At 54.6% G+C, this 25814-nt stretch overlaps 1 protein-coding gene across 2 annotated transcripts in view; it reads right to left on the bottom strand.

Moving 5' to 3' along the window:
• ABCA3 (ATP-binding cassette, sub-family A (ABC1), member 3) overlaps positions 1–21468 on the bottom strand; it is a 22841-nt gene extending 1373 nt beyond the window's left edge. Inside the window, exons 1-27 of one of the 2 annotated variants that reach the window (XM_010182572.1) lie at positions 21415–21468; positions 17407–17671; positions 16714–16841; positions 16431–16596; positions 14852–15111; positions 13995–14111; positions 13281–13401; positions 12793–12966; positions 11962–12143; positions 10636–10782; positions 10155–10284; positions 9167–9321; positions 8596–8751; positions 8108–8318; positions 7694–7844; positions 7140–7238; positions 6740–6932; positions 5575–5878; positions 5002–5275; positions 4250–4454; positions 3616–3835; positions 3212–3370; positions 2579–2751; positions 1999–2133; positions 1655–1849; positions 510–697; positions 248–416 (exon numbers count right to left, since the gene is read on the bottom strand). In XM_010182572.1, coding sequence (XP_010180874.1) covers positions 248–416; positions 510–697; positions 1655–1849; positions 1999–2133; positions 2579–2751; positions 3212–3370; positions 3616–3835; positions 4250–4454; positions 5002–5275; positions 5575–5878; positions 6740–6932; positions 7140–7238; positions 7694–7844; positions 8108–8318; positions 8596–8751; positions 9167–9321; positions 10155–10284; positions 10636–10782; positions 11962–12143; positions 12793–12966; positions 13281–13401; positions 13995–14111; positions 14852–15111; positions 16431–16596; positions 16714–16841; positions 17407–17671; positions 21415–21468 — 4731 coding nt within the window. Of the gene's footprint in view, positions 1–247; positions 417–509; positions 698–1654; positions 1850–1998; positions 2134–2578; positions 2752–3211; positions 3371–3615; positions 3836–4249; positions 4455–5001; positions 5276–5574; positions 5879–6739; positions 6933–7139; positions 7239–7693; positions 7845–8107; positions 8319–8595; positions 8752–9166; positions 9322–10154; positions 10285–10635; positions 10783–11961; positions 12144–12792; positions 12967–13280; positions 13402–13994; positions 14112–14851; positions 15112–16430; positions 16597–16713; positions 16905–17406; positions 17672–21414 lie in introns of both variants that reach the window. The other variant, XM_010182571.1, reaches the window with a different exon arrangement.
• Positions 21469–25814: the final 4346 nt, after the last annotated feature.

The following is a 25814-nucleotide window of genomic DNA, read 5'->3' as shown; positions in this document are numbered from 1 at the left end:
CAGAATAGGACTTGTTCGGCAGGGCAGGGGCACCAGGACAGAACGGCAGCTTCTGGAAAGGGGTTGGAGGTAGATTCCCTTCTCTCTGGACTTTTGGAGGAGGGAAATTTGGGTAAAACCAGTCGCTGTTGGCTGCAGGGTGCCCACCCATCAGGTTTTGGAGGTGAGTCCCATCCCTTAGAACCCATCACCCTCCTGGCCGCTCCCTGATCTCTCATGCCAAGCGCTACCCAGACAAGTGTCACCTGTGGGAGGTGAAGATGATGGATTTGCCACACTCCCGTGTCCGTGTTACTGCATCCCACAGCAAACGCCGGGCCACGGGGTCCATGCCGGTGGAGGGCTCATCCAGGAAGATCACGGGGGGACCACCAATGAGGGCAATGCCAGCGCTCAGCTTCCGCTTGTTACCGCCGCTGTGGAAGGAGATGGGGACCCGATATGAGCACAAGAAGAGCCCCACAAGATGAGGGTGAGAGCAGATGGGGTGTCTCCACGTCTTCTCTCACCTGTAGGTCCTCACAAGCTTGTCAGCGTGGGGCTCCAGGAGCAGCCCCCTCAGCATGTTCTCCACGCAGCTGCCGATGTAGCGCTCGGGGATGCCCCGCAGCCGGGCGTACATGCTCAGGGTCTCACGGCCTGTCATGTGGTCCAGGAGGGCATCGAACTGCGGGCAGTAGCCGATCCGCTGCTGGACCTGGGGGAAAGAGGAACCCAACGGGGATCAGCTCACAGGCGAGGTCTCTGCAAGATCTCCAAGCCAGGAGGTGCCTTGGCACCCACAGGGATTTCCTGCATCTCTGCAAGGTTTCTGCTTAAAGCGGCGGAGGCTGAGCTGCAGCTCTGAAACCGCAGGTGAAATGAGAGGGAAATTCCTCATTGCTGGACCAGCCGGTCTGGAGGGGATGGACATGTGCAGTGGGGAGAGACACACACAGCGTGCCTCAGGATGGCAACCATGTGGTCTCACACTGCATTTCCCAAGCAGGTTCCTCCTCCTGAGGGTGCATTTTGGGTGGCCCAGGCTCTTAGGAGAAGGAAAGCACTGGAGGGTCTATACCTTCCCTATACTCTGGCTTCCTCTTGAGACAAGAGCCCAACAGAGAGCAGAGTCCGAGGGGAAAGAGCAAGCAGGACAATGCTTTCAGGGCAGAACCTCCTCATGTTCTCCTTGCCTGACAATGTCAGGGGTTGGCAGGGGTCAAGGTCCCCAGGGACTGAGCTGAAAGCCTGACCCCTGCTCATCTCCTGCTTTTCCAAAGGGAGTGGGCAGTTCCCAGCAAGGAGACCACTAGCAGGGGTCTAGAAAGGTTTGACCCACTTGTTTTAGAGAGATCATCGTCTGACTACGATCACTAACTCACATTTTTCACATTTCCAATTATGGAGCTAAACCCTTTGATAAAGGTTTTGCCACCCTCACAAGGTTTGGCTTCCATTTGTTTCACCTCTGTTGTCCTAGAGGAGAGGGGACTGCTTTTAGGTAGCCAGGTAACAGAGAGCTGGGCCAGACAAGGACACAATGTCCCTGGGACATTACATCCACCCCTGGCAACTGCAGCCGTGTCCTCCTCAGGGGCGCTTGCAGGTGGCCCGGCCCAGCCGGATGCAGACTGTTTGTAACACCACCCTCTGCCCCCGCAGCCCTCGGTACCTTCTTGATGTTGGCCAGAATGCTGTGGCCATCTACAAAGGCGTCCCCCGACGTGATACTCTCGTCACCAGTCAGCATCTTGAAAGTGGTGGTTTTTCCCGCTCCGTTGAAGCCGAGAAGGCCAAAGCATTCCCCTTTGCTGACTGCCAAGGAGATCCTGTCCACTGCCAGCAGGGACTCCCGGCTGTCATAGACCTGGAGGACACCAACACACAAGCCATGCCAGTCACCACACGTACCAAGCACCCAAGGGCACACCAAGGCAAGTAGTGGCTTTACCAGCCCTGTGAGGACCACGGCTCAGCTGGCAGCAGGATGCTCAGGAAGGACCACACTCTCCTCACCTTGGTGAGCTCCTTGATGACCAGAGGGCTGCTAAGAGATGACAGCAGCTCTGGTGGTGACTCCAAAACCTTCTTCCTCTCATCTGCCACGTCCCGGTCCTCTGGCAGCACAGACACCCTGTTCAGCAATGCCACCTAAACATGGGGGAGATAAAACACTCTTTGCCACCTGGTGGGTTCCTCCAAGCTGACCTGGGGGAAGTGCTCCCAACGGGGGCAGGATCCACCTCTTCCAATAGCCACCTCCAGGGACGCCTCACTCCCTTTGCCAACCCACAAAACCAACAGCATCTGCCCCTCTGCACAACCGGCTCCAGGGATGCTCCCCTAGGGAGATGATTTAGGTGAAGAGGGAAACAGCCCATGGGGTTTGGGACCCACAAGTGACACTTTGTGCGGAGTCCTGAATGGTGAGAGATGCAGGATTTGTATCCCTGAACGACTCCGCAGACCCCAGTAACTCAAACAAGACATGAACAAGCAACGTGTGCATCTCTCCAGGCTGCAGGGACTCCTGCGCTTGGTTTGGCACAAGGGCATCTTACTTCTTCCTCCCATGTTCACTCACACTTCAGCTCACCCATTTCCGCCGTCTGCAGATGCCACAGACCAAAGTTCTCAGTCTCCAGAGAAGATTTGTCTCAATCAGGAAAAGGAGGAAGAGGAAGGAGAAACCCTGGATGGTCAAGGAGGTCAGGTATCGTCCGATCCCAGGCGTCTCCCAGGAAAAGTAGTTCATCTGATAACTGATATCTGAGCAGGGATGGAACAAAATCAAGACTTGGATCAACAGGGAGGGCAGACAAGCTCCAGAGAAAGCTGTGAGCCCAAAGCTTGCCAAGATCATCTCCATCCCAGCCCACACTGGGCTCCCTGCCCACAGCTCTTTCCAACGCTTCCCACAAGAAGATTCAGGTCTGGAGGGGATCTGGCAGAAGACGCTCAGAGGAGATCAAGTCACTCTTGAGACTGGGATTTCTTTATATGTCTGTGAAACTTTCCCTAGCCCAAATTTTCCTCCAAATCACCAGTAAGGAAAAGATTTATTAATTGGATCACCTATGAGTGTCAAGCACTGGCAAGTTTTTGTTTTAAAATGGTAGCTGGAACTACTGTCCAGGTTGGGTCAGAGGCCCAGCTCCACCACTCACCCCACAGAGATCTCCCACAGCCATGGTGGGATGGGCAAGTCAGGACCAACACAGAGACTCACTGAACGCCTTGCAGATGAAGATGGCTTCAACGGAGGAGGTGCAAAACTGAATGAACTCATAGTTCTGGTAGAAGTCACTGATGCATTGGCCCAAGCAGTAATTGGGTAAGATGAGAAAGACTTTATCCAGGGTTTTGGAGAGGTCCACCAAGCCAAGCTCTGAAAGAGGAACACAGCAGGATCAACAGATTGGAGTCAGCTGGTTTCAGAGAAAGAACCTGATACTTCCAAATTCAGAAGAAAAACCAACAATTTTTGTTACATCTAGTGGGCAAGAATTGGCTGTCATAGGGTTTTTTTGCTAGTGTGGGGATAGCCCTGAGGTGAAAGAGTTCCCTTTGGGTCTGGATCTTCTTGGTGACAGAGGGTGCAGTGCTGAGGAGGCATGGAGGGCAGTGACCCACCTGGGATGCTCATGATGGTGACTGCAAGGAAGGTGGCTGTGCCTGAGAGGATGTTGAAGATGGTGAGACGGGTGTAGGCCGTGGCTGCCACCGAGAAGAAGAAGCTGAGGAGGTACATGAGGGGGATGATGGCCCAGCCATAAAGGAGGAAGATCAGCATCACATCAACAAGGTGGCTGTCTTGGGTGAAGGCTTGCACATCGAAGGCTTGGAATATCACCTGGGACACAGCAATGCAAGGAGAATGCACATTTGTCTTGATCACAAGCGATGTCTCTTGTCTCAATGGCCCAGGCAGCACTGCACAGACCCAGATAACCTCTCAGAGATGGTTCCTACCAGCAGCCCATGCCTGTTCCCCAGGGGAAGTCCTCTTTCTGCAGACTGGCGTGCAGAAGAGCAGATCTGGGAAATTCCTCTCTATGTTCCCATGTATTTGAGATTTTCCAGTGCCCACACCCAAGTGTGCAGGTGTCCGAGGCTGCAGCCAGCTGACTCAGCTGGTTGGCCATGGCCCAGCTCCCAGCAGGACCAAGAGACAGCTTTCTTGCCGGTTCTTTCTATTAACTGAGACATCCCAGCACCCAGAGCTCTCACCCCAGGGGAGGACAGGAGCATGTCAGGGGTGACTCACCAGCATCAGAGCACAAGGGATGAGGAAATTGATGATGTCCCAGAGCAGGGCAGAAAGCCAGAAGTTGACCACATAGACGCCGCTGACAAACTGGACGTGCTTGGCTTTGATGGCCCGCTCGCTGACCAGCAGCAGAGCAAAGGTGCTGGCGAGCGAGGCCATGCCATACAGCAGGTTGATGGCAATGGCAAACCCGGTCTGGCCTCTGCGGGGAGAGCAGTGCGGCAGGTTAGGACTGGGACAGCGTGATGGACCAACACTGAGGCTATGCAGGGTAAGCAAACCCATGTCGTGCTTCTTGTGAAGGCTACACTCAGCCAACAAGCCAGCATGCAGAAGAAACACCCACACACGGCCCACCCAGCCCATCATAAACCTCCCCCCTGCCTCTGAGAGGCTCCATGCATGTCCCCTCTGGTAGAGGTGAGGTTCAGAGACCCTGGGTGCAGGATTTCATGGAGTGTATGGTCATACACCCCCCTCTGCTCTGAGCACACAGGGAAAACCAGCCCCAAACAGTACCTGGAGGGGAATACCCAGCCACTGAGATACATGCATGGGGTGACATGGCTGCCAGGCTAAGGCAGCTAAGCCGTCTACACAGCTTTGCTCTCCTGACCTCCTGAGTACAATCACAGGTCTGAGAAGCTCCAGCCCTGCTCCTCCACTGATACTGGTACAACCGAGCCAATCTGCACCCATGGAAGTCACGAGCCCTAGCAGGAAAGCAAGTGCTGCGCCATCAGACATACTCCATGAGCTGGTCTTTGGCCTTCTCGGTGATGTTGCGGGGCTGAGGGTAGTTGGTGACTGTAATGGAGGCGTTGGGGCCCACCAGTGCCTTAAAGACAGCATTGTCAGCGAGCATAAGGGCCGTGGCGGGGGAGTGGTACGCCTGGTTGTTGAAGAGTGCAGTGACCACTGTGCGGTTCCCAGCTCCTTCAAAGGAGGCAGCTGCGACGTAGTGCTCATTGAAGGCTCCCCCTTCCTCAGAGGCTCTTGAGATGAGGTACTCCTCCAGGTCACCTGCCAAACACCACAGCTGTTATGAGCAGGCTCCATCACATGAGAGCTAACTGGGGCCAACTGGAAAAGACCCCAAGCAGCCCCAGCCCTGGTGGCCCACCCTAGCCCTGACGATGGCCACAAAGGCGGGGCTGCGAAGAACACATCCTGCCAACTGTGGGACTCTTCCATGAAGGAGAGTATGCGAGGGGATACATCAGATACGCTGCAGCTGGGACCTGAGCCATCCACACTAAGGGTCCTGGCAGGAGAAGCTCCTGGACACCCCAGTGGGCATCGCCTGCTTCATGAAGCCTCACCCAGCACCTCCAGTGGTGACTGATGCTGCGCGTCCAACAGCTCCACGTACTGCTCAGCCAGCCTCTGCGGCAGACCCGAGGCAGCCGAGATGGAGAAAGGCACGATGGTCTGGCCATAGGGCTCCAGCGTCAGCCTCAGCAGGGAGGAGTCCCTGGGTCCCGGGAAGGTCTTGGCCACCACGAGGGCAAAGGCAGTGAAGACCAGAGGCACGAGGAACTGCGCTGCCACCATCTTCCAGTTGCGCCAGCTGTACATGGCTCGCTTCATGAACATGGCATAGAACTGCTGGCAGCACAGGTAGAACTGGGAGGGGAGAAGTCACATCAATGCCAGCCCAGCCAGCTGTGGTCAGCCCCGCTGGCCACTCCACCCCAGGCAGCTGATGGGGGGAATGGCCTCCCATCCTGTGTGTAGCCCACGAGCCTGCAGCAGAGCCTGCTCTACGGCCAAGCCTGTAAAGTGATTAGCAGGGCAGCTGCTTGACTCCATCACAGCAGGGCAGCCCATCCAACTCCACGGCTTCCCACCAGGATGCAGTCACTCTGGGATCTCAGGTGTTAAAAGCAGCTTCAGCCACAACCTTTACCTTCCTCTACCTCTCAGCATCTGAGGTTCACAAACAGGATTACTGCAATGCTGCTGACTGCCAAAGGACCGGGCTGGGATGCCTGTAAGCTCCCAGCGGCCCCCACAAGCACCTTATTTGCTTTTTAAACCCATAAACATCTTTCTCCCCATCTGCCTTTAAGACATGCCCTTGAGAAACACTGGAAAATTTATCACAGGCGCGTAGGCAGCAGGCCACGAAGGGCTGCCAGGGATCTGAAACACAAGCCTAGCGAGGGAAGGAAGATGATTTTTAACATCTCCCTGCTGGAAATCTCAAGTGATGTACCAACAGCAGGTGAAAACCACTTCAGATCACCTGGGATGCCTTCAAGAGCATCTCTGTAGACCTCAAGATTAACATGAAGAGGATGGCAGCCACCAACCCCACCAACCCTAAAAATAATTTGCCCTAAAGATGCAGATTCCAATTTGATCTTTCAAAACACACGCAATGAGACCAGCCATGGGGGAGACTCCATCTGGTAACTCCACTCCAAAAAACCCCTCCCCGTGCCCTCTCCCCATTCTGGCTGCAGTGACAGCCCCAGCACTCACCCCGGTGTTCAGCTTGATGCTGGAGCAGTCCTCCGTGATGAGTGCCCCGCTGTCATCCGTCATGTCTGTCATGCCGCTCAGGCTGCTGGAGTCATCCATAGCCCAGTCATTGGAGCGCCTCTCGTGCTGGTACTGGAGAGCAGGCAGCTGGATGGCCTGGATATCCATGCTGGAGTCCACCAGCTTCCCAACTCTGCACCAAGAGGGAAAGCAGCTGATGAAAATGTGGACCCAGGAAGGATCAACCTGTTCTGAGCTGGGGAAGCCAAACTCAGAACCCGAAGAGACAAAACCCAACACGTGTCCCAGAGAGCTGTGTAGGACACCACCATGACTGAAGCACATGGGGACTGGTCATCACCAGATGACACCCCACTGGGGCCACCCTCCTCCTGCCTACCTGAGGAAGACTTCCTCCATGGTGGTGACCGAGGCACCATAGCTGGCGATACCCAGCTCCTCCCGCTTCTGCTCCAGCTCCGTGAACAGGGCTTCAAACCTGAACGGAGAAGCAAGCCATTAGGTGCTGCTGCTCAGCCCTTCTCCTGACATCAAAGGCCAGACCCACCCAGCAGAGCAGCCCTCTTCTCTTCCTCCCTACAGGCAGCCTCAGCTATTCATATATTTGATTTCAGAGCCAAACCAACCTTCCTTGTTTGTGCCACCCTCCACACCACAGCCCCCACCAGGTATCAGCAACCAGGCAGCGGGCAGCGACACAGTGGGCATGGGGGCATGAGAGTGATGTGCCAGTAGACACGGGGGAGCATGGCAGTGAAAGGAGGAACTGAACACAATTTTCCAAGACCAGCAATGCAGCCACAGCCTTGTGTCTCCTCCTGCACCTTCCCAGAAGATGCAGACAGCAGCTTCCACTCTGGCAAGTCTGTGACAACAGTGTGTGCAGTTGAGGGGACCCGTTCGGGGACGTAAAGCAGGGAACGTTCCTGTTACCTGTGTGTGCTCTCCTTGGGCAGAATAAAGGACAGCTCTGCCCCAGCATTGCTCTCCATGGTGGCGTTGGGCACGTAATGACAGATGAGGCGGGAGATCTCCCCCAGGTTACAGTAGGGCTCCTTCACCATCACCATGTGATATCCAGCCCCTGGGCAGCACCACAAGAGAAGGAAGAGGGGTTAAATCGTCACCGGAAGAGGGTGCTAAGGCACTGCAGAGCACTGATGGCTTTACCTGGGCTATGGACACAATGGGGATGGAGCCTCACAAGAGGCAGAACAGCAGGACGGGAAGCAAGCAGCCATCAGACAAGGAGCAATGGGTGCCCCTCCTCACCCTATATCCCCCTCCCACTCCTCCCTGCAAGGAGAAGACAAGCACTCAAGCACAGCTTGCCTGCTCCCTTCTCACCGTATTTACGCTTGAGGAAGAGCGAGGAGCCACAGCACTGCAGCTCGCCCTTGGCCATGATAGCGATGCGGTCCCCCAGCAGGTCAGCCTCATCCATGAAGTGGGTGGTCAGCAGGATGGTGCGGCTGCTCCTCTGTTGCTGGAGGAGGTCCCATGTGGCTCTGCGAGAGGCTGGGTCCATCCCTGATGTTGGCTCATCCAGCATCACCACCTGCACACAGGAGATGGGCACTGGTCAAAAAGGGGCTGGGAGAGGCACAGGAGGGGGCAACCCCAGGGCCCAGAAGGAGCCTTGAGCTCCCAACACGCATGTTGGGCAGATTCATCAGAGACATCCCCACTTTGTGGGGGTGCTCCTGCCCTCTCCTTGATGTCCCTGCATCTCCCACTGGCTCACCACAGGCGAGGGACAACCTCAGAGCCACCAGAAGGGCCGAGGTTGACCCCAGGGAGAGAGGTTTGAGATGAGCCCCACCAAAGACACTTGCCTTGGAGTCCCCAATGAGGGCGATGCCAATGGAGAGCTTGCGCTTCATGCCGCCAGAGAGTGCCTTGGTCAGAGAGTGGCGCTTGTCCTCCAGGTTGAGGATCCTCAGGATGTGGTTGATCTCCTCAGGGCACTTGGAGAGGGGGTACCCCTTCAGCTGCCAGACAGGAGGAAGGGAGGGTTAAGTCCACCTGAGGGGTCAGTGTCTCTGGCAAAGACTCTTCCCACCACATCAGCAACCGGCTGCTAAATCCCACCACGCCATCCCCTCCACATCCTCCTGCAAGCAGCAAAGGAAGCAGGGAAGCATGGAAATGGGATCTGGCCCAACCGAGGACCTCCCTGCCCGCACCGCCAGCATGGGGAGTTCTCCAGAGTCATGCTGCCTGCACCCCTCTGCTCCTCCATTGGCCAAGCAGGGAGCTCCTGCCTGCAGATGAGGTGGAAAGAGGAGCCAAATGCTGTTCTGCTCGATGGATCTCACCATGCTTCCCTGTCCTCAGGAAGCCACAGGGTGGCTGCAGGATGCCTACCCAGGGCCCAGCAGCACACCCCCCAAGTGCAGTGCTCACCCCTGCGTAGAAGTGGAGGTGCTCTTCCACTGTCATGTTGTCAAAGAGGACGTCATGCTGGGGACACAGGCCCAGGCTGCGGCGGATCAGGACCATGTCCTGGGAGATCTCGTAGCCGTTGATGTACGCCTGCCCGCTCGTCGGAGAGTGCAGACCTGGGAGGAGCGAGATGCAACGGCCTCAGCTCAGGGCTGAGGATAACCCCACGTGGCAAAGAGCCGGAGGAAAGGCAGGGGTTCTGCCAGGCATCCCCTCACCCCAGCTTTCTGCCAAAAGTCAGACCAAGCTGGTCTCTTGCTCAAGGTGGGGCACGGGAGCCTCCTCCTCCCACCTGCAGGGTGGGCTGCATGGCATCAACAGGCAGGCAGTGGAGCTGGCAGCGCTGCCAGAGCAGGCAGGCAGGGGGTGAAGCGGGCAAGGGAGTGAAGCAGGCAGGCAGGGAGTGAAGCGGGCAGGCAGGCCTAGCTGAGGTCCAGGAAAGGCCAGGGCAGACCTTCAGGGATGGTCTCGTGAGAACCCTGGGCTGGCAGGAGCAGCACAGAGTGACAGGGAAGAAAGGACCATCGAAGGTCACTGTGTCCACCATGCCAAAATAGGCTGCCTGCAGCTCAGCAATGAAGACAACCAGTTCTTGGCCCATGCCCTCCCTGCGCTATCATGACAAAGCCTGCAGAGAGCCATCCTACAGCAAGTTCTGTCTCTGCTCAGGGCTCTCCAGCACAAAGACCGTCTGTCATTTCTCCTGCAGGCTGATCCAACTCTTGTGGAGGGCTGAAGAGGGACTCCCATACCTCTCAATTTCCCCAGGCAGTGATGTGCCTCTCAATACCCTGGCATGCCTGGCCACCAGCTCAGTGATTCAAAGGTGCTCCAGAAAAGAGCAAAAACCCCTCCCAACCTCAGAGGTGGGGCTCAGCTCCCCTTTGCAAGTCAAGCCATCAGTGCTTCCCTGCCCTGTGCCAGCCCCACAGCAGGACGCAGCTCCTACCTGTGAGCATGGACAGAGTGGTGGTCTTCCCAGCACCGTTGTGTCCCAGCAGGACGGTGATCTGCCCTTCATACATGTTCACCGTTAAGTCCTTGACTGCCTCTTTCACCTTGTTTCCCACTTTGAAGACCTGCAGAGATCATGTTAAGGAGTTGATGCTGCACTCGAGGGAAGTGCTCTCAGATCTTTACCCTCTGTTCCACCCAGCGGTCAAAGCCAGTGATGCTCATGTGTTGTTGGCATTAGACAACAGGTCTAATTCAGGTTAAATATAGATGTTGCTGCACCTGCAAGTATCTAACACTTCAGCCTGCAACAAAATGCAGTCAGCTCTGGGGAAGAGTCTCACCTGCCTTACAGCAGCCAAGCAACACAGCTCTGGGTAAGAAGGGCAGCAAAATGGTAAGGAAGGTGCCTGCAGGCAGCAGTTTTTACATAAACAACATTATTATGTGTTTGTGCTGTGCTAGGCAGTCGGTACCTTGGAAAGGTGCTTTATTTTGATTCCTGACACGAGGTCGGCAGGTTCCTCCTCAATGTACTGGCTCTTCAGGGCTTTCTCGGGGTCTTCCTCCTCCTCCTTCTCTTTTCCCACAACAGTCCTGGGGCGCCCGCACCAGTACGAGGGCTGATGGAAGAAAGCAGAGGGAGAGAAACTCAGGCACAAGCAGAGGCTATCTCTCCTCCCCAGCCTCATCCACCCTCCTCCTCCCACGCAGATGCCTCCCAGGGATCTCCACAACCACTGGCAGGTCTGGCAGTGGATGAAACTGCTCCTCCTGCCCTGCTGCCTTCCCCCATTTCTCCCTCACAGCACAATCACTCATGATTACACAGGCAGCCTTTTCCCATCTTCATTCCCACGGAGAAGGACAGTACTTTGATGAGAAACAGAATTGCTCAGGCAGAAGCACCCTGCCCAGAAGAGCCCACACAATGGATTATCAACCCCTCCAAACACCTTGACATACACTAAATATAAAATGCCTGGGGTCCAGCTGCTGAAATTACAGCCTTTGTTCTTTGACCTGGCTCTCCAGGAATGAAGGTAAGTTTTTGGGACCTTAAATCCCTACAGAGATACCAATTCAACAACTCCTGGACCCAAAAACCAGCATCCTGCTGTGGCTTTTGGCAGACAGCTGTATCTCCCTGGTCTAGCTGCAAGAGGGAATGGGATGCTGGAGTGAAACTATGCTGGGATAAGGAATATAGAGGGGAGGAGGAAAAACCTCCCTATCAAATAGCAAGAGATACGGCCCCAGGATCAAAATGGATTGTGCCGCTTGTGGTTTAACGAACCCTCAGCAGGCAGCGGAGCTGCAGCAACCACCACAGCTCCAGCCACTGAAGGTGATGCCAAGCATTTGACTTGGCAGAGTGAGAGCAACTCAGCTGACGGGGTGACAGTCGTCACCCTTTCCCTGGCACCAGCACATGGGGGCTGGCAGCAGGACACAGACTCCCCAGGGCCATCCAGATGGCAGCACTCTGGGAGTTTCAAATTACTAGATCTGGTTGCTCGCACCTGGGGCTCTCCAATGCCTTCACTTGGGGTATGGAGATACTTAACAACACTCTGCATGCCAAAAACTGCAGGCACAAAGATTTAAAGCCAAGAAGACCTTCATATTCAGTAAAGAAATACAGCTGCATCAGCCTTTACTGAGGACATGCTGCAGACCCCTTAATTTTGAAGGCCAGATGGTGCCACCCTCAGCCTAGCCCACTGCATAGCACAGAGTTGGACCCATCCCCAAGCGATGCCCATCAAGCGCCCTGGAAGGGGTGTGTAAGCAGTGCTCACCATCAAGAAGAAGTACCAGGGCTGAGGCACGCCGTACTCCCCTGGGAAGACGGCCTCCACGTACCAGGCCACCATGCCATAAAGCACTGAGTCCAGGAGCAGCATCCCCAGCACCTGGGCTAAGGTGAAGTTGTCGTCCACGCTGACAGGCTTCATGAGGTCTCTCCACTGAATGCCAGTCCCTGCGACACACACAAGGCACTGCCTACTTCTACAGCCCCAGAAGGACCAAGGGCTCTCCAAGACCATCAGGTAGCAACCCTGTGCTAATTCACTGCTTGGTAACGAGGAGTACATGCACTGCTCTGCAAACCCCCTTCTACAGATGGAAGGAAAAGACACAGCAGAAAGCACACCGACATCTCAAGGTTCCCCACCCCATCACGCTTCTTCCATCGCATCCCCTGTAAATGCTCTGGGAAGAAGCAAACCCTTCTCCAGCCTTTGCCCCTCCATCACCACAGCCGCTGCTTTAGTGCCACCACTTTGCGATAGCACGGCCGCTGCTGGAAACAACAGCAAAATCTTATTAACATTAAAGATATATATTGGGAAGGCAGAAATGCAATGGATTCCCATCTCTTAGAACACAACTTGCTTGCTAATTAAAGGGGTGATGGCATTTTGCACAGCCCAAACTGCGAGGGGCATGGGTTCAGAGAGGGTTCAGACCTGCAGAAGCACTCAGCAATTTGCTGTCCTGCTCTCATTAGGAGCAGGAAAGTGCTTCTCTCTGACATCTTTCCCTGCTTCACCCTGCGCACAAGGCAGTCCTAACCCACCCCCCAGAAAGGCTGCCCCTCTACTGAGGGACAGGAGACACTCGCTCACCTTTTCCTTCGAACATGCCTATAAGCTGTGCCCCCATGGCCATGGCCACGTTGGAGATGAGGCACGACGCCAGCTTCTGGCTGTGAGACATCAGGTCATAGCGGGGCGAGATGAAGAAGTATGGGATGTAGGAGAAAAAGTAGAGGAAGCCGCCAGCAGCAGCTGCAACGTTTGCTGCCAGCACAGAGAAAAGCAGGAGGGAAAATGTCAATAATGTGGTGATGCCATCAAGTATTTCTCACCATTTCTCACTGTCTTTTTCCATCTGTGGGGATTCAAGCCTTTTACACACACTGTGAAACCTCGTGTAACTCTAGGACTGGCCCTGCTTTGAGCAGGATGGACCGATGACCTCCAGAGCTGCCTCCCAAGCAGAATTAACCAAAGATTTTACAGCATGAGGCCCGTAAAGACCTCCCTGAGTGTGTGGTTCACTCCCCCAGCCCCACGGGTCAGCAATGCAAGGAGGCAGCCGGGGAGGGACTCACCTCTCGAGAAGAAGGTGCTCACCATGAAGTTGAAGGAGATAGAGGAGATGGAGAAGATGGCGAGGAAGGTGAACACCAGTGTGGGGTCGCTGTTGGTGAGCACTGCTCCCTGTTGGCTCACCTACCGAGAAAACCTGGTTACACCCAGTGCTGCTGAAGCTGGCCGTGGCTGCACGCACACGTGGGCAGCTGAGACCTGACATTCTCCACTGGTTAAAGACAAACTAAGAGATGGGCGAGCAGCCCAGGCCCTCTAAGACCACCCCACAGGGAGGAAATACAGGTTGCTCTCGTGTAACACAGGATTTAAGAAGCAGGGGACACCTTGTTCAGCATCCAGGCAGTCACCTCCTGCTTCTCATGGTGCAGGTACAAGCAGAGAGGCGAGCTCGAGTTCCTCCAAGGGCAGGCAGCACTGTGGGAGTGGGGTGGTCCTGTTCTCTGTGCAAGTGCCTGGGTGTCCCTGGTGCCCATGGGGCTCCCATCCCTCAGCCCCCATCCTGGGGAGGTCACCCCCGCCATGAAAGGCAGCTGGGGGCGCAGCTCTGCCCACTCAGCTCTGGAAAAGGCCAACTCCAGTCTCCATTAGACATGTGGAGGAGCCCTGAGAGACCAGGACAGTCCAGTCCACGGCAGAGGAGCTTTGTCATCCCTGTGCCCTGCCAGCGCAGAACTTATGGTGTGCAGAACCATGGCCTGGGGAAAGACACTCACCTTGACACAGAAGAGCACGGTGACAAAAAACACGGACACCAGGAGGAAGAGGAAGAACATGAGAAACCAGGCGCTCCAGTGCAACCAGTTGCTGAGGCCCATCATGTGCATGTACTCCTGTGGGGAGGTCACGCTGTCAGCCTGGGCTGCACCCACACGTGCCTGGCATGGCCAGGGTTGAGGTGGAGGCCCTGGTTGGGGGAAGGTGGTGCCTTCACCCTGCAGCACTGGCGAGAGAGGTGGCAGCCCCAGGTGCCACCAGAGTGGTCCCGCACAGTCCTCAGCATCTCACGGTGTCCCCTACCTCCCTGGACAGGGGCTGCCACCACTGCAGGAGAACATCGCCTCAAAGGGCTGAGCTGAACCCACAACCACAGCAGCTGATGCCAGCAGGGTCACCCCGGTCACCCAGCAGGACAACCCCACACCCCAGGGAAGCCAAGCTCTGCACACTCAGCCCTGCTGTCGTAACCACCACAGCAGCTAAGCTCCAACTGCCCCTACACCACAGCTCAGACACACGGATTTTGACATTCAAATGACCAAAATCCCCCTTCCCACACACTGAATCTATACAACTTCTGAATCCATAACTGCTGCCCTGTCTCCAAGTCATCTTCCAGCCCAAGAGAAGAGAGGTCCAGCAGCCTTTCCTGCACAGCAAGGAGAGCCAAGCCACATCCCAGCAGCAGGATTAACGACATTCCTCCCTGGGGTTTGCTAATCCACTGCCATCCCCACCTCCTGCTCACTGGCTCCAAACCCAACAGGGATTTTGTTCCTAATTTAAAGGCAGCATCCACTGGGAAATGCTGCAAAGGGAGGAGAGCACCCAGTTGTCCCATCACTCACGTTACCTTCAGCTTCTTCTCCTTCTCGTGCACAACAGCGCGGACAATGTTGAGTGAGGTGTAGGTGAAGCTGAGCATGAGGAGCAGGGGCAGCTGGTTCTGGATGGCGAGGAGGAAGAGGTCGTTGACGTACGCCGGGTAGGGGAAGCGCTGCACCACCACCGTGATGTTCTCCAGCAAGCTGGAGGAGCTGGCGTTGGCGTGGTACTGCATGATGGCTCTGTCCACCGCATGCTGCACTGCCAGGAAACCTTCTCGGATATAGCCTGCATGGGAAAAATGAGATGGAGGAATAGAGACAGGGCTGGGTTTTGGAGGGAGGCACCGGCAGAAGAGAAACAGCCTTTACGGGAGGGATTGCTTGGGAAGAACAGGGGGAAAAAAAGAGCTTGTAGGAAAAGCAAAGTAAACATCACTGTTGAGACACTCCTGCAGACAGAGGGGCTCGGGAAAGGTTTGTATCACAGCAATTTAAATCTCTCATCATCATCATTTAAAAGCAGCTGGCAGGAAAACTCAATTTAAACTGTAGTCGCCTTTCTGCAGGCCTGGCTTTAGTTTTGTAATGGGGGAGATTCTCCGTCATCATTCACCACCACCAATGTCACTCAGCTTGTGTTTGGTCCTTTTTTTTTGTAAACCAAGAGAATACAGGATACTATGCAGGTTTTGGTGAGGAGGAATATACCCCATTACTCACACATTTGGCTTAAATTTCTGTGCATTAGAAAACAGTGAAAGATTTTTCATTTTCAACTAGTTCATTTTTCTGGGGGATTTCTGCCACGTGGAAACTCAAATTCTAATTACAAAGCCTCAAACGAGCACTTTGAAAGTTAGCTGCTTAAAACAGCCAAGACAGAGAAGGAAAAACTAAGAATACGAGATTGTGAGCAATGTTTTATATTAACTAATTCACTAAACAAACACTGTGGCGAGGGAACTGATCTGGGCTTCTGGTCACCCCGTCCTGCAGTGTGCGAACCAGCAGTTATCATTCTCCCGGGTTTATTTACACTGGGCAAGCAAAACCCGTTCGCCTGCTTTCTCAGCCCCTCAATCTTTTCCTTAACATTGCCATTGAGCGACAGAAGGAGAAACCCAACCAAGGGAAATCTCCCCTTTGCAGCCGCAGAGGAAGCTCCCAAAAAAACAAGTCCTAAGCCAGCACCAACTCTGGCAACATCCCTGTTGTCTCCTACTTGGTCAGTGGTTTGGCTTTCCTTAAAAACCTACACTCAAACCACAAAATTGCTCTATTTACTTTTAAAGTATTTAAGCAGCACGATAAATACTGAGCAGTTTGGACCATGACATACATATTCCATTAAGAATACACTTAAAAAGAGTGAAAGAAAGTTAAACTGTAAAAAATTCATGTAAGTAAAATCTGTTCTCATCCAACCACACTCAGCAGAGGTGCTCAGAGACCAGTGATGCCCAAGAGGTCATGGGATAATTATTTAAAATATATAAATTAATTAATTAAACTATTAATTTAAAAACTCAAAGCCTCAATGAGCCCCTGTAACTCCCATCTCTTTAGCCAAGAAACAGCCCATGGCAGAGGAGAGGTGGCCCTCACCTGGCGTTCCCCCATCGGCAAACTTGGCCTCGCGGGGCCCGGGCAGCTGGAAGAGTGGGAAGAGGTAACTGGTGTGCCAGTCCCGGTCCAGGTTGGGGTTCAGCCCCGTCTGCTCGCTCCGTGGGGCGTTCCTTGGGCTGTACTTGAAGCGCAGCTCATAGTCGACCTGGAAGGAGCAGACAAAGGGCGTTACAGTGGGACAGAAAGGAGCAATGGCTGGGTGGCAGAGGGGGAGAGGACACCATGTCCCCTCCATGTCCTCTCCTCCCCCAGCTCTGCTCACCTGGAGGGGCAGCGGGGCTGTGCTGTGGTGGAAGTGGTGTTTGAAGACGACAGCGGCCAGCACACTCCCCGAGCGGTTGTCAGACTTGATGTACTCCTCAAAGTCCTGCTCCGAGGAGAAGCCCTGAGCTGTGGAGGGGGGAAAATACGGAGATGCAGGCACAGAGCACGGCAGCACAACATGGGCTGATGCTCAACCATCACCAAAACATCATTTTGGTCCAGGACATGAGGGATGCGCTCCAGCCAGAGCTGGGAAACACCGCTGCTGTCAGGCATGGAAGATTTATATGGGATGGTGTTGTACTCATCACAGGATACGGAGACGATTCCTCCTCCTCTAGAGCAGGAGGCAGCTCTCCTTTCAGAGAAAATCCTAACATTATCTTCAGTTTGGAACATGAAGCGCTAAAATTTTCTGCGCAACAAGACTTCCAAAAATACTGTGTCTCAGGGAAGTGACAGCCACTTTCTTTTAACTATTTTAGGGCAGTATTTTTCCAGATGGAAATTGCAACAAAAGGCAACCAAAAATCAACCCAAGATCTTGTCATTTTAGTGAAACAAAAATAAAACCATTGCCTTGAAGTTCTGCTAAAAATTATGCATCCCAGGAACAGAGCATCAGGATTTATCCGAGTAAAAATTCATACCAATTTCTGGCATGGAAGTTGCAGCCCCAGCCCCTGCTCACCTCTGATGCTGATGGGTAAAGCTCTCTCCACTGTCTCGGCAATGCTCCTGACAGCGCTGCTGTTGGAGGGGACGTAAGCCAGCTCCCAGGGGTTGCTGGGGTGCCGGCGGTAGAAGAAGCTGGGGAGGTCATCCACGGTCTCAGTGGGGTAGATGGTGGCGTTGGGGTGGCTGATGGAGTGCACCCGGTGCCGCAGAGCGATAAGGATGGCAGCGAAGAGTAGCGGTAGGCAGATTTCAATGACTGTCACCAAGATCTGCCGTTTCTGCAGGAAAAAGAAGATTAAAAAAATAAGACGTAAAGAGTGAAGGTAAATCAAACACAGTATGATGTTCAGAGCACACAGATGTCACATAGCAGAAGTGATCTTGCATTTCCCAAGATTTCACAAACTGGGTTTTTCCAGAGCCCAGGAACTATGCTGCACCAGTTCCCACACTCTTCAGCACCTTTCAGACAAGGTGTCTCCTTCCCTAAGCACCGCTCCATCTCAAACCACCCTCCTTTAGAGCTTTCCCCACCATGCTGCTGCTTTTGGACAAGCTGAGCTGCTTGTTTGCCCTTTCCCTGTGCCACGTGGCTCTGCACAGGAGCAGGCAGCGCTCAGTGCCTGCCTACACCACTCCTGCAGGCAACCACAGCGATGGTCACCCTGCCAAGGTACCCCCTGTGCCATGGGGACCTGCTGGGAACGTGAGGAGAACAGCTCCGCCCAAAGCACAGCAACCTTGGCCAATGCTGAACAGGGCTGGGAGCTGAAAATACTGTCACTAAATGAAAGGCTGGGACAAGCAGGCAGAGGGGGAAGTATGGCAGTGCAAAACTAACAGTCAGTTACGTTTTTTCTGCCAGAGCTCAGCAGCTGCAGGCAGCAGGACAGGACTCTGTGTCCCAGCGCAGGATGGGATCTGGCAGAGCCTTGGGGTATGGGCATCAGTGCCCTGCGCAGCACAGAGCACATACGCACGAGCTCAGCCTGCACCCCAAGGCCTGTCTGCACTAAACATGATGGCTCATTTATTTTTTTTAATTTGAGATTCAAGCAACTGGACAACGAACTCAAGTCCAGTGAATGCACTCGGGCAGCAAAGTCAGAGCATTTTACCCTCTAGTCCCCACCAGTTTCCCTCAGGGCTGCCTCTTCTGAAAACTTCGCACTGCCTGCTAACACCCACCACCAATGCAGGTTAAATAGCACCCAACACAGATTAACTGGCCTTTAAACTCTGCTCATCCCAGGGGAACTGGGGTCACCCCTGACCAGAGGGCCAGGGGGAGTGGTGGTCCTGACCAGTGTCTTGCACATCCTCATCCCTGCAGTGAGATCCCCCCGATCTGTTTTACTGCAGATGCTGGGACATGCCTCCAATCAATGAATTTATTCTTGTAAAATCACCACAAGGGTCATACTTGATTCCAGAGTGGGGAGTGATGAGCACAGAGCTGCTCCTGCCAGGAGCTGCATCACCTGGATGGAGCAGGGATGGGGACAGAAGATGGAGGCAGCACCCAGAGCTCAGCCAGGTATCCCACACACTCAGCACAGCAGCAGCAGCCAGGCAAATAAGAGAAACCTGGATCTATCCGCCTTATTTCTTCTTGCAAACCAAGCTGCCTTCACCTGAGCCGAGCCCAGCAAGCGTGGCAGAGCAGCACAGCACGACAAACCTCAGTCACTGCAGGGACAGCAGCCCCAGCAGCTCTGGGCACAGGGATTCAGAGGGATTCACAGCTGCTTGCTCGGAGCACGTGTTCAGAGCAGAAGCATCTACCTCTGCTGAGGGCTCTGGCTAAGACTGGCTTTACAAGACCAAGTGGGTTTTCCAACCTCCCATCCGCCAGGCTGGAAAGAAGAGCAACACAATGCATGAGAGAAGCACCAAGGGGTTTATTCTCACAACTCTGCTGTCTCAGCAGTTGCTTTTCATGCAACGCACAGTCCCTCTCCGACATCCCTGCACACTCAGCGCTGCCAAACCGCCTCCTGTCTGGCCCCACGCCCCTGGCACAGCGATGCCACGGCCCGGATCACTGCTGCGGTGCCATTACGAGCACTCCTGCAGACACTGAGCATCCGTACAGGGCGAGCACGCTGCAGGCAGGGCACGGCACGATGGCTGCCAGGGCTCTCCTGCCTGCACCTGTCTTGTGCTGGAGGCAGCACCCAGCTGCCCTGAAAGCACCTTCAGATCAGCAAACACCAAGCATTGAGCTGTGCTGACTTACACCTCCCAGGCCCTCTGCAGAGTGGAAAGTATTTTATTTTTTAAAAGATGGGGGGCAGAAATGGAGCCCTGAGACCAGCCAAGAACCCCCAGGAAATGGGACAGCTTGCCCTGCAGCAGCTTGGGTCAATCAGCTCTTGGTTTGCCAGGAGGGGGTACGGCCACGCAGCTGCTCCCCACATCGCTCCAGCTCTCAGCACCCACTGCCAAAGCCAAAAACTCCTCTTTGAGCTTCCCCTGGAAGAAATTGCCTGCTCTGATCACAGCTAGGGATAAGCCACTGCTGCAGCAAGCATGGCCAGGAGGCAGCAGCTCCGAGCAGGCAGGGAAAAAAGAGCTTTTGCAAAGGCCACGCTCATAAAAGCGAATGTTGCAGATGTCTGATGGTTTTATAATGCAGCTCTGGCAGAGCAGCTGCCTCCTGCTGATTTACTATCGTATTAACCCTCTCTCAGTCTCCTGGGCTGTCTCCAGAATGGTTGCCTGGCTTCCTGAACTCGCAGACTAATACTCATTTACCAGCACAGGCTTTTGCTGCCGCAGAATTCATTTAAGCTGCCGTATTCCAGCGGCGATGGGGACACTCATCCATAATCACCACCTCCGCCTGGCCAGGGCTGCCCCAGCTTTGAGCAAGCCACATGTCCCAGCATCCATCTTCACACCGGGGTGATGACAGCTTGGGAGTTCTGCATCTTCATTAGGAGCATTTTTTGGTGGAGAGGAGCAAAGGCTGTATTTTGGCGTGGTAGATCCGAGACAGTTTTTGGCCACCGAACATATAACAAGAGGTGCCCCCGCCCCAGAGCACACCCAGAAGATGCTATTCCCCTGCAGAGGAGATGGGAGACTGTCCTGTACAAGGGGGACTCACAGGTATGGCCACCACGCACGCTCAGGGACTGCGCTCCTCGCTGCAAGTCAGAGCTACTGCGGGTGCCTTTGGTCACATCTGAGCCCTGCTGCCTGCTCCTGCCCTGCCAGAAGGCGCAGGCAGCCCAACCAGCCCTTCCCTCTTCCTTTTGTTTATTTTTAAAGCAATGTCACGGTAATTGAAAGCGTGAAGCCAGGCTGCGGCCACCCCTGCTCCCTCCTCTTCCGCTGCCCTCTGCCAGGGCTGGCTCCGGGTCCCAGAGGAGCTGCAGCATCTTCCCAGGAGCACCTACACGCTGCCCAAAGCTGCTTCAGTGGCAGGTGAGACGCTACTGGTCAGCAGGACAAGGAGGCCCTGAGTCCCCAAATTCCTCACCGTCAGCCAGCTGCCACACAGAGAGCTGGGCTGGGAGCAGTGATGGTGGTTTAACTTTTTTAAGACCCCCTAAAGCTGATTCTGAGAGCTGTAGGAAGTAATGAAAAAATAAGAAATAAAGAATAAAATAAATAAAGAAAAAATATCTGGGCACTGGTGGGTTTACAGGTGCCATGCAGCAATCAGCACCTCTGGAGGAGGCTGGTAAAGGATTTGTGTAACAAGACAGCTCAAGAAACCCTGACTTGCACAGGAGGGCATGTGGGGCCCCTGCAAGAAGGGGGAGCTGAACTCAGGCTGGATGGCAGGAGGGGAACAGCACAGCAGGCACTCGAGGGGTCAGGGACACCACCACAGACAGCCCTGCTCGTCTCTCCCCAGCATGAAAGCAGGACAAATCACATGCACAAACAGATCTCTTCTTCCAGGGGATGCCTTGGGCCCAGGGTTAATGTTTGCTGGAGAAGCAAGATCTGATGTACCCACATTTAGCAGTGACAGAGGCCACCCCCCGAGCGCGCGGTGCCAGCCTACCTGCAGAATGTAGTTCTTCCAGAGCAGCAGCCCAAACTGCCTGAGAACAACCATCCTCCCATCAGAGGGGAACTGCTGTTACTCTGCAGGACCCTGCAAGAGAGGAGAAAGCAGTGAACACCAGGTGCTCGCAGCCCAGAAGGGCAGCATCCCACGGCCCACCTGTTGGCATCCCCAGGGCAGCTGTTTCCAGCCTGATGTCGCAACAGCTGGCTCAGCCCCAAACCTGAGGGGGATAATAACTGTTGTGCTCCCTCTCCAAGGGTCATTACAGCCCCATAAGAGCGAGAGCTCATGGTTTCTGCAATGAACTGTTCCTGGTCATCAGCATGACCTGAGCTGCAAGAGAGGGAGGCTGCTGTTTAGAAACCCAGCCCATGAGCACCAGGGGTCCTTCCCCCCGCCACAGGCAGCCAACAGCTTTCCTTACACAGCAGGAGCACTGGGTTACAGAACTGCAAACACTGGCCCGAGGAAGGCTACCAAACTCCTTGCAGTCCACTATTTTGGGACTGGTGAGGATTTCGAGTTGTGCCTCCACGTCTTGCAACATGAAGGGTTAGTTTTGCAACATTAGCAGTGCTTTCCCAGCACATGGAGGCGAGAACGAGAAAAGGGCAGGGAAGTGGAAGGGAAGGTCGGCACTCGAGGACGAAACACTCAAGGACGATGCACCCACATCCTCCCCGTCTTGGGAAGCATCTGCCATCCCTCCAAGCTGTTTTTGTCTCCATTTGCAGCGGCACTTCCTGAAGCATTGCTGTCCTACCAGGAGACGGGCTGTGATCACTTGCTTGCAGTGAGCCACCCAGGAGCACGGCACAGAGAAGGGGCAGCCCTGGCACAAGCAGAGCCATCCAAACTGCTGGCTGCAGAGCAGCTCCAAGCCGAGCATGGCAAAACCCCCTCTTCCCACAGCGACGGGGCCAACATGGCTCACAGCAGCACCCACCAGACCTGCCACCCCCTCCGTGAGCAGGCATTGCTGGATTCAGCTCCGAAAGCCTGTGCTTCAAATCCTGGCAGCACTGAAAGCCACTGCAGAGACAAAGACGGACACTTTACCAACCAGCAGCACCCCGGAAGATGCTCGGAGACATTCAAAACCCGTCTGGACGTCTTCCTGTGTAACTTCATCTAGGTGTTCCTGCTCCGGCAGGGGGATTGGACTAGATGATCTTTTGAGGTCCCTTCCAATCCCTAACGTTCTGTGATTCTGTGACAATATTTGCCAGCCCTGGTTGGGATGGTATTGGCTCCTTGGATCCAGCTGGGATCCACCAACCTCAGCAGAGAGTTTGGAGTGCTGTGGCAAGAGGAGAGGGAAGGTTGGTGACCTTCGCTCCTGGACCAGTGACTGGTAAATGCACAATGCAAGCAGAGCACCTACAGCTGGGAGCAACCAAGCTGCAGCCAGAGCAAGCTAAAACCCACGTAGGTCTGTGGACAAAGCCACTGGCAGCCGTCTACCTACCCTGCCCTGAGCCCCCAGCTCCTGGAGCCCTCCAGAAGCGTTCTCCTGGCTTGGCATGCACCTTCCCATTCCCAACCCAAAACCCAGGCATGTTCTCAGAGCCAAAAAACCTTCTTTTTGCCATTTCAGGTACAGAAGTCAGGTTCCTGCTACAGCAAGAAACATCTGTGCTTGAGGATCCTTATCTGGGCAGAAAAAAAGCAGACTGGGGCCACTCCTACAGCCTAGAAAAGCCTATCAGACACCCCATAAAAGCCCATTATACACTCCTGGGCAGCAAGCAGGGAGGGAACAGCAAAGGGGACTTCGCAAAGGTGGCTGCTGCCAGGTTTCAGCTTAAACACCTTCAAGCTCATCACAAAGTGCTATGTCTCCAGCTGGCCCTTGCAGAAATGCCACCGGTCTGCCATAGGATCCCTACAGTGGGCCCCCAGCCCCACACCCCCACATACCGCACACGGCAGGGTCCGAGACACCTCTAAATGAACACCCAGGAGTGGAAACCTTCCTCCCACGCTCGCTTGAAAAGAATCCAGACCAAATCAAGGGAAGTAAACTTTTTGCTTGTTTTGAAGATGACAGCCACAACAGACCTGGATGGAGAAGGCTCTGCTGCCCTTGCAGGGATCCCACCTCCCGCTCCTGTGTTCCTCCAGGCTGCTCACCCCACCGCACCCTCAAACACAAGCCAGCCCCCCCGACCGCCCACGTGGGTCTTACGGCTGCCATCGGGGCGGCTGCGTCGCTGAGAAAATGTCAAGCAGCTCTTGGGCAATGCAAACACTACGCAAAGGTGGAAAACTTTGTTATTGCCAATAAATTTTTTTGCAAGCTTTTGAGCATTCTAAGAAAACCTGTACTGGACCTTTTGCTCACTGGAGCAGGAGAGAAAAAAGATGCTCAGTTATGGCAGGGCTACTCTGACCAGATTTGAGAGCAAAAATAGTTTTCCAGGCTCTGGGCATCCAGAGATAATTTTTGTCAACCCAAAAGGAAAAACCTTTTTTTGGAAAGTGCTGCCTGGATCAGCCAAGATGCCCATGACCACGGCAGTGCGCAGGTCCCCATCCACACCCCTGCGCTCATCCAGGACCACCTTTGGCAGAAAAGGAGGGCTGGGCACCGTCAGTTCAAGACAGTCTCAGAGGCCTGGCTTGTACCTGGGAGGGGGACACCTCATGATGCCATTGTCTACTGGGATAGTGGCAGGCTGGGGTGTCGCCTCTGGAGATGCTCTTCTGCCTGACCTCAGCACTACACACTGAGAGACGAAGGCTGACTTTCCCAACGAGAGGCACAGACAAAGATCTGGGGGAAGTGAGAGATGACCACCACCAGCTTCTGGGAGAACAACCTAGTTCCTCTCCCTCTTGCTGGAAATACCCTGCTCTGCAGGCCCAACCACAGCAGGCAGAAGGCTTTCCTAAATATGTGAATTCGCCCTGGCCATTTCCAGGGAGGTCAGCAAAACCCTCCTGCCCAGACAGGTGGAAACCAGGCAGGTCCTCACCACCCGAATGGCACCACCAGCTCCCCCCATGTTGCTGAGCACAACGCGGAGCCGTGTTGGATAACGTGGTGATCGTGCCAGCTGCCAGCCTGGACCAGAGCTCTCCTGCCGGTGGATTTAGACGAGGACAGGCTGAGGATTGGCAGGGATCAAGGCCACAGCATCCCACCTCCTGACCCACTTCCATGCCACCTCATCACCAGCTGTCCCCAGCCACTGTCTCAGCAGAAAGGGCCAGGCGAGCCGAGCAAAGGCCACGCGCTCCTGGGAGCTGGGAGTTATTTTAGAGCGTTTGCTGCATTTCTGCTCTTCTGATGTCCCGTTCCCATAGAAACAGGGCCTGGAAATGGCAGACATTGCCTTTTTTTATTCCCCCCTCCATAAAATCAGCATCTCTCCCCAGTGACTTGCAGAGGCACTGTGTCATCTGGAAATGCTGCAGACCCTGCCGGGTGCCTTCATTTCCATGGCCATGCCAGGGACCACATGGTGCCCAGGGTGGTGGCATCATGTCTCTGCCGAGAGCAGTTGGTACCCAGGTGCTTTGCACACTGCTGCTGGAGTGGGAAACGCCTCTGTTCCCCGCAGCGCCCGTGCTGGAAATTAAAAGCATGAGCACCCGTGGTAGGGGGAAAGATTTTTTTTGGCCAGCATTTTCAGGAAGAGTGAGTGATATCTGATGCCTGTATGTCCGGGAAGTCCCGTCTCCTACAGCTGAGTCCTGCAAAAAACAACCAGGGCCGGCAGCCACCAGACCAGCCATGGGTGTTCATCGCACGCAGCTCTCGCTGCTGACTTTTTTCTTACCCCTCTTGCGTGGAGATGCAAAAGTCATGACACAGCCAGATCACAAAAACCCCACCTACCGCAGCGCAAGACATTGTGTAAACAGAGCAATAAAACTTTCTAGGAGGCTACAAGACTAGCAGGCTGCAAGGGGGTCCCGACCCAGTGCAGGCACCAAGTGCACAGGATCCTGCAGCCTCGCAGCACTCTACAAAACCAGCACCCCACTAAGTCCTCTATGGATCCAATTTTTCCCCAGATGGGAAGTTCAAGGCAACAAAATATAGAAGTAAACACAAATAACAGCACTGCGGCTGGGTCCTGTTTGCAGAACTGGGGGGGGGAGGTTTTGGGTTTGACTGCTACCTCTGAGCAAAGCAAGACGGGTCGGGTGTGCCTGGGGAGTCTCGCAGCCTGCGGGGTGACCAAAACAAATCCACAACAAGCTCCTGCGCTCAAGCAGCAGCAGGAAAGCAGGGAAGAGGCTGCTGCATCAGAGCTGGTTGCACCCTTTGCTTTAAAAATGCCACCACTGGCTTGTCCAGAGGGTTTGCACATAAAGACCCAAACTCTGAAAATTCAGTGGCCTGATGGATTTGGCAAAGAAAGAAGGTCTGGACCCCAATGGGG

The sequence above is a fragment of the Mesitornis unicolor genome, unplaced genomic scaffold (assembly GCF_000695765.1).
Source record: "Mesitornis unicolor isolate BGI_N332 unplaced genomic scaffold, ASM69576v1 scaffold41644, whole genome shotgun sequence".
Classification (NCBI taxonomy): domain Eukaryota; kingdom Metazoa; phylum Chordata; class Aves; order Mesitornithiformes; family Mesitornithidae; genus Mesitornis; species Mesitornis unicolor.
Note: the sequence above shows the minus strand (reverse complement) of the source record. Positions and strands in the feature narration are given on the sequence as shown.